The following is a 7,743-nucleotide window of genomic DNA, read 5'->3' on the forward strand; positions in this document are numbered from 1 at the left end:
AGATGCCAACACTCTGTCCATTTATATATATTTTTTTGTAATTATTATATTCTAGTTTGGAGTACTTGCTGTAGGATACAAGCTGTCTTTGCACTAGCTCTAAAGAAGATTTTCTTCTGGTTTTAGAGAACTAATTTTGTTTTAGCATTAAACTGTTGAACTTTTTTTTGTACTTAGAATACCTAGATACTGCAGTCGGATTTTTGAAACTGCCGTATACTCACTGTTTTAAAACCCGTGAGGGGCTATATTAATTTGTATCGCCCCTATGGCTGACAAAAGCCTTTTTTTGTTTGTTTGGTTTCTTTTTTCTTTTTTAAACTGTTGGGGAAGAAAAAAAAAAAAAGGCTTTTTTAAAACCCATTTTTGAAGAGGGTGAAGTTTGGAGAACAAATTAATAAAACCACCAGTCATGAGATTTTTCTAGAGAGGAAAAGGGATAGGAGACACACACACATACAAACTTGAAAAGAAATGGCTTTACTTTGGCTGTCTTTTTTTTTTTTTTTTCCTTCTGTCGTGTGCAAGATGAGTTTGTAGTTTTTAAAACCGGAGCACCCCCGTTTTGTGTCTCTGGGCGGTTATGGCAGCTGAAGGCAGACGTTTGCTAACCACGGGCGAGAGGAGGAGACTTGAGTGACTAGGTTCTCTTTACCAGCACATCACTATGCATCTGTTTAAGGAAAAAAAAGGAAGAGAGAAGAAAAAGACTGCCTGCCTTGGAGGGGTCACGTGAGGGAAAACTGTGCCTGATTTCATTAGGAAATCCATTCTGTTATTTTTTTGGTGCTGTTGGCTACTTTATCAAAAAACCCTTCAATAGCATCCATAAAGAGAAAAAAAAAAAAAAGGAAACAAGTGGTAGAAGCCACCGTGCTTCTCTGTCCTGGATGTGCAATTTTTGTAACATTCCATCTTCATCTCACTGCTGTTGTCTCACACCGTCAGTCAGCATTAACCTCTCTGGGTTTGTTTGATGGTCACGTTTAGAGCCACTAGGAGGTCTGCCGTTCTTTCTGAATGTGAAATACGTTAGCGCTCATCTTGTCTATTTTTCCTCTTCATGTTGTAACAAAAAGGAAAAAGAAAAAAAAAAAACCCATCCCTTTTGTACATATGCCTGTAAATTGTTTTAAATACTTGAGCCTTTTTCTTGGGAGGGGTGGGGAGGGGGTTGGAAAGACAAGATGAAGAAAAGCCTTACATTTCAGTTTCTTCATCGGTTGGATTGGATGCTTACAGGGTTTTTCTTGTAACATTTATAAGTGCTGCTTACATCACGGAACAACAACAATAATAATGGAGTAGCTGTTGCCCTTCTTGGGTTGTGTGTACAGTATGTGTGGAATAAAAAAGGGAAACTGTTTTCACAAACTGTTCTTTGTTTCATAATTGAACCCCTCAGTCCCGTGGCTCCCATGCTGCACTGAGCTTGCCGGTGGTGATGTCAGGAAAGTCCTACGATTCGCTTTGTTGATTGTTGTTGCAGAAGACTGAACTGTTTTGGATATTTAACAATGACATGAACAGAGTCAAGTGTTTTCCAATGTGGTTGTCCGGTTTTTATGGCCTTGCTGTATACTTTCCCTCTTTTGGACAGTAAACTTCTGCCTACGGCTTACAGTTTGACGTTAATTTATTAGCGCTGCTCTGCACTCTTCCCTCATAAGGGACGACTTCATGTTGTTTGTTGCCAGTTTTTTGTTTACTTTTCAGGTTTGTACTACAAGGTTTAATAATAAAAGCATTTTTTGGACATTTGTCTGTCTTGTGGAAGATGAGTGAATGAAATGAGCCCTTTCTGATAGGAGGGCCAAGCGTACTCCACCCTGGTATAGAACAGACCACACATTCAAATCGTGCTCACTTGGGTTTCCTCCAGGATTCAGGTGGTTTGAATCCCTTTTGAGCAAAACCAAGGGTTGCTCATTACTCTTCCTTTGCACGTGGCTCCCTGGAGCCCTCCCCGGGTGCTAGGTTTCTCCCTCCTCCACACGGCCACTCATGTTTGACCAAGAGTCTGTCCTTCAGAAAACCATCCTGTCCTCAGTGCTGGGCCATGAGTGATGGTGGAAGGGAACCATCTCTGGGCTCAGCTTCCTTCCAGGAATGAGTCTTGCTCTTGGCTCAGGTTTACCGTGCTCCTTCTGGCCACGTGTGTGCTTACAATAAAGTAGGGTTGGCCTGCTGATTGTAATGCTCACGTGAAATACTACTAGGCTTTATTAGAACTGACTTTCACTGCAATCAGTTACACTTTAAAGGAAAGTAGAGTTATCTGTCTGTAAGGGGCAAGCCACTCACTCTCTGAAGGACTGTGTGGGTGTGGAACTGCCAGGTCACGGGACCCTCGCTGACCCCAGCCTCAGCCACTCAGAGCCTTCGGTGGTTTACACTGGTTTTACAGATAGATGTACTTGGAAGCCGTTCTTCATAAAACAAACTGGCTATGTACTCTTGTTTTAATGCTTAAAGTCCTCAAACTTTATTGTTAGCTGTACTTCAGTCCCTCACAAGTTATTGGCAATGTTGTAAAAATCAAGAACTTCCATAAAACAACCTGACTTTATAGGTGAAGTCTGCCCAACTTGAGGCTTCATTCAGATGTGGTCAGAGAAAAAGGAGGAGTATCCTGATTTAGGAGTCGCTGTCATCAGTACCATCTGAGGTGGCCTTCCCATCAGTGTTCAAAGTGGCCAGGGCAGTGTCCACTTGGACTTCCTCCTCATCAGACTGCACCAGGGGTGACCGCCCACCTTCACTGGGGTCCTGTGTGGCCGAGTCAGTGCAGAGAGAGAATGAAGGCAGCTTGGCTCGTAATTCTGAGGGATTTGGAACCTGAAGAGTAATTTCATGTATTGGACGTGTACTGGATTCAGGCCCTGCAAAATAAAGTGGGGATTAAAAAAAAACCTCATAAAATTATTGTAGTTTAGAATTACCACTGAACACACAGAATAAAAGGAGAATAAAGCTTTCTGTTCTGGGAATCTGAGGCCAGAGCTAGGCTGCTGCTCACGGTTCAGGCACTGCCTGTGGGTGATGCCAGTGGGCCCCGAGCTATGCATGATCCTTGTGCCTCTTAAGAGAGTTACGTGTGATGGATGGAGAGCTCATGCTTCCTTTAAAAGTACAAAAACCTGCAGAACAGTATGCAAAGGTATAGAGTACAGGGCAGGCACTATGTGCAATGTATTTGGACCACAGTCCATGTAACCGTGCTAAATCTAGACTTCTTTATATCCTTTCACATACACTCCGGAGAAACCAATGAGAAAAGAGAAAGGATTAGTGACCTTCTAGTAGTGTTCCCAATATCGTGGGAACTAAATAAGCTGTATGTATGCAAGTAAGAGAGTCATGGCCACATTTAGAGGCAGCCTGAGTCCCATGCCCAATGTTAAGGGCTCCCCAGGACTGAAGAGCAAGTCCATCTAAGCCTTTATCTCTCTGGGACACCCCATCCTCACAGACTGGCTGGAAGAGGAGGATATAGCTGTTCATTGAGATGTTAACAAAAACCTCAGCAGTTTGACTTTGGAGGGAAGTAGAAACCATGATAATCGTGGGTTTTCCAGAGCTAACCACTGCTGCTAAAGGGTCTGAGTTGGCACCAACTGCGCCATTGCTATCCACTCACTGTCTTGCTCCTCAGGGGTTCTACTGCTTTTCTTAAAACTAATGCTGCAGTTAGGGAGTCAGAACTTCATGTTAAGGTATCACATAGCTTTTTATGTGTCCCTTTCCAAGTCAGCCATATTTTCTGGCTTCTATATGTGGAAAACATGTCAAAGCTTTCTTTGTAGTGGTGATAATAAAGACCCACATAGAAGGATGGGTCTGAAATCTAACATGTAGTGAGCCCAGATGTACATCTGGTGCCTCAGTAAGTATTTGGTGAATATTCAATTTTGTGAAATAAAATTTTGGGTTGCAATTTTTAAAATACTGTGTAAGTGCTAAACACAATGGCCTTCCTCACAGGAGACATTCAAGTAAGTATCTTCTGAGCAAAGCGGGAGACAAACCCACACACAAAGGATGGACATCTCACAGGAGAGATGGAGCTACCAAAATGTCTAGTCTTTAAGATAACCACAACAACTCACCTAAAAATACTCTGAGAGGAAGTACAACATGAAATAAGAAAGCCTCCTATACTCTGAAAGTGGTTGGGGGTGAGGAGAGCATTTAAAATTCATGACTGAACAAACCAATGCCACTTTGCCTCACTACTTCTAATCCAAACACAGATGTGGAAATAGGGTTTTTAAAGACAGAAATATATGGGAAATACAGGTTTAGTGGAATAAGTTGACTAGGCTTACATTCGGGAGCTCTGGTAGCATAGTGGTTAATGCACTTGACTGCTAACCAGAAGGCTGGCGGTTCAAATCCACCAGCCACTCGGAAGGAAGATGGGGCAATCTACTTCTGTAGTGATACTGCCTTGGAAACCCAAGGAGGGGTCACTATGAGTCAGGGCCGACTCGACAGCACACAACACAACAGGCTTACCTAGTCAAATCACTGTCTTCCCTTTGGAGGGAAATCACGTATATAATTAAGTGTAGGCAAGTGTCTCAGTCCTACCTAACACGGGGGACAGCACAGTGTCATCTTCGCCCGAGTTCAGAAAGACATCAAGGGCCTCCTGGTCAGATATGTCCATCAGGTCCATCTGCTCCAACATGTCCACATTCACTTCCATGGATGACATGCTGCCTATGGGCTCTGGGAGTAGATCAGGCCAGAAGGAAATACACATTTTGTTTTGAATAGTATTTTAAAAGCTAGATTTTTAACCCTTTTGTGACCTGTGGGACATGCAGTGCCCACTTAAAGTGCATGCTGCCATCTAGTGACAGCCTATCTAATTGCATCAATTTGAACAAACTACCCCATCCCAACAACTTCAGTACCAGAAACCCCTCAGGATATGTATTCCACTTAAAAAAAACTGCTATCGAGTTGATTTCAATTCAGTGCCTCCCCCCTCACAAAACTTGGAAAGGTGGTAGCTGTTTACTGACGTAGGTTGCCCCATCTTCCTTCTGCAGAGCAGCTGGTGGGAACTGCTAACCTTCTGTTTAGCGGCCATATGCCTTACTCGCTGTATCACCAAAGTGCCTTTTGTGTATCACTAACTGGTTCAAACCCACCAGCTACCCCTCGGAAGGTTGGGCAATCTACTTCCGTAGTGACACTGCCTCGGAAACCCAAGGAGGGGTCGCTATGAGTGGGGTCTGAGTTGATGGCAAATAACAACTATATCAAAATCCAAATTGCCTCAAATTTTTAACGTTTCATTCAAAATGCTACTGAAAACACATAGTTTCAACAAAAAATTCAAAGCAGTAATAATTGAGTCTTGACATTTGACTTCATTGTGTTTTTCTATGTACAGGCAGGGTCCCTGGGTTTAACAAAATCTGGTCCTAACTTGTGTCTTTAACTGCAATTTTTAGGTTAAGTTGGAGCAAGTGCATACCTTACTTTAGTGTAAGAAAAAGCTGGAAGCTTTTTAACAGCTGCACGTGTAGCAAGTGAAGGTTATTGTGATGAAGTGAGGGCACTTCATTTCAAAGTGAAGGCAAATTTGAATAACATTAAAGGCAAGTATGAGTTTTCCTTAAGTTAGATGTTCATAATCTGGGGATTTACTGCATAAAATATCTCATACTACTCCAAATTTATTTATTTTTAATTCAGTTTGAGGCACTGTATTATATTAAATGACACATCCCATCTTGGTACTTTGAGTAAAATCCATCCCACTTCAACTACCTTGCCCCTTCCGCAGAACAGTTCATTCTTTTTATCCATAAACATTTGCTTACAGGTGCTGCAGACAGACTCTTTTTTTGCATTAATCACTTCTTGGCTGGAGTTGCATAGCTTGGAGTGAGATCCTCACAAGAGGAGAAACCACCTCTTGGCAGCAGCACAAAGTTAACAATCTACCCACCCCGAGTGATAGGGCTCTATTTCCTTTATGCTGTTGCTGTTTGGTGCCATTGAGTCAGCTCCGACTCATAGTGACTCTGTGTACAACAGAACGAAACATTGCCCAATCCTGCACCATCCTCACAATCCTTTCTATACTTGAGCTCATTATTGTACCTACTTGTCAATCTACCCTGTTGAAAGTCCTTCCCATTTTCACTGACCCTCCACTTTACCAAACATGGTATCTTTCTCCAAGGAATGGTCCCTTCTGACAACATGATCAATCAAGGTAGGTGAGACCAAGTCTGGCCATTCTCTCTTCCAAGGAGCATTCCAGCTGCACTTTTTCCAGGACAGGTTTGTTCATTCTTCTGGTATGGATAGGTATGGTCCTATAATTCTGGTATCCCAAGACTGAATCACTGACTGTAAGAGCTGAACTAAAGTTGACCTTGTGACATTTCTCAACCCCAATAATTTAAGCATTTATCTTAACGGAAGGCAGAGTTTGGCCATCTGCAAGATGAGGGTTTGGAACCAAGAGCTCCCTCAGTGAAAGCTCAGACTGAAAAAGACAAATTGGCCCACTAGCGACAGGATACTGTAAGATGACGACAACTAGTCTGTCTCCATCCGGGTGTAAAGTGAGGGGTACCTTACAGGACTAGAGTTTAAATGACCTATGGTCCAGAACACCATAAACTAGTTAACTTCAGTCATCCCAGGTATGATGGTTCCTGGCTGAAGGAAACACAAATCATTTCCACAACATGCAAGAACACACCTTAACCCTGGAGGCCTAACAGAAACATGAATTCGTAACACAAAGTTCATTCAAATCCAGAATTTAGAATTTATACAATCCACATTTGAAAGTAAAACACCCTGAGTAATGGTCAATAGAAACAAACTCAGTATTAACATTCTTCCATAATAACTTCAGATGACTGTTCAAAGAAATTTAAAGAAAAAAAGGGGTAGGGTTAAAAATAAGAAAGCCCAGAACCTTGCAAAAGAGCCAAATAACTTCTAGATAGGAAAAATACTGACATGAAAATCTTAGGGAACAAGTTAAATTGAAGGTTACCAGTTACCATCAAGTTAGCTCTGACTCACGGCAACCCTTGTATGTCGAAGTCAAACTCCATAAGGTTTTCAATGGCTGACTTTTTTTAGAAGTACATCACCAGACCTTTCTTCCAAGGAAATTGCCAAATAGAAAATAAACTTAGAAGACAAATTGAAAAAAAAAAAAAAAAAACCACAAATACCACACAATACAGCAAAACAAGAAAAAGATGGAAAACGAGAAGGTTTGAAGAGATATGGAAAAAGAAGTTCAACATGTTCAGAGCTCACGATGGACAAAATTGGGGAGCAGTGATATGCAAAAAGAGGCTAATATTCCAGAATTGATGGAAGACATGGGGTCCCACATTTAGAAAGTAAAATGTGAGCTTGAAGACAAATACATGAATATTTCTTTGGAAAGGGATCAATCAAAAAAAAAAAAAATCAAAACAAAACGAAGAAAGCCTAAGGTTCACGTGGGATACCATCAAAAGGAATAACTTAACGTGTCATTGGAATTCCAGAACAGGAAGAGAAAAATAAAATCACTGAGAAAATTGTCCAAGATTTGCTCGAGGAGAACTTCCCTGATATGATGAAAGATGAGAATATATCCATTCAGGAAGTCCAACGAACCCCAAAAGAAAATCACCAAGACACATCATCATCAAACTCATCAAAACCAAAGACAGACGGAATCCTGAAAGCAGCACGGGAAAAATA

General features: G+C 41.6%; 1 protein-coding gene across 1 annotated transcript in view; it reads right to left on the reverse strand.

The window, feature by feature from the left end:
- Positions 1 to 2,637: 2,637 nt before the first annotated feature.
- DTNBP1 (dystrobrevin binding protein 1) overlaps positions 2,638 to 7,743 on the reverse strand; it is a 253,422-nt gene continuing 248,316 nt past the window's right edge. Inside the window, exons 7-8 of the mRNA XM_007951913.1 lie at positions 4,594 to 4,734; positions 2,638 to 2,882 (exon numbers count right to left, since the gene is read on the reverse strand). Of these exons, the coding sequence (XP_007950104.1) occupies positions 2,638 to 2,882; positions 4,594 to 4,734 (386 nt within the window). The remainder of the gene's footprint in view (positions 2,883 to 4,593; positions 4,735 to 7,743) is intronic.

Source organism: Orycteropus afer, unplaced genomic scaffold (assembly GCF_000298275.1).
Source record: "Orycteropus afer afer isolate SDZICR_OR568_19922 unplaced genomic scaffold, OryAfe1.0 scaffold00012, whole genome shotgun sequence".
Lineage (NCBI taxonomy): Eukaryota > Metazoa > Chordata > Mammalia > Tubulidentata > Orycteropodidae > Orycteropus > Orycteropus afer.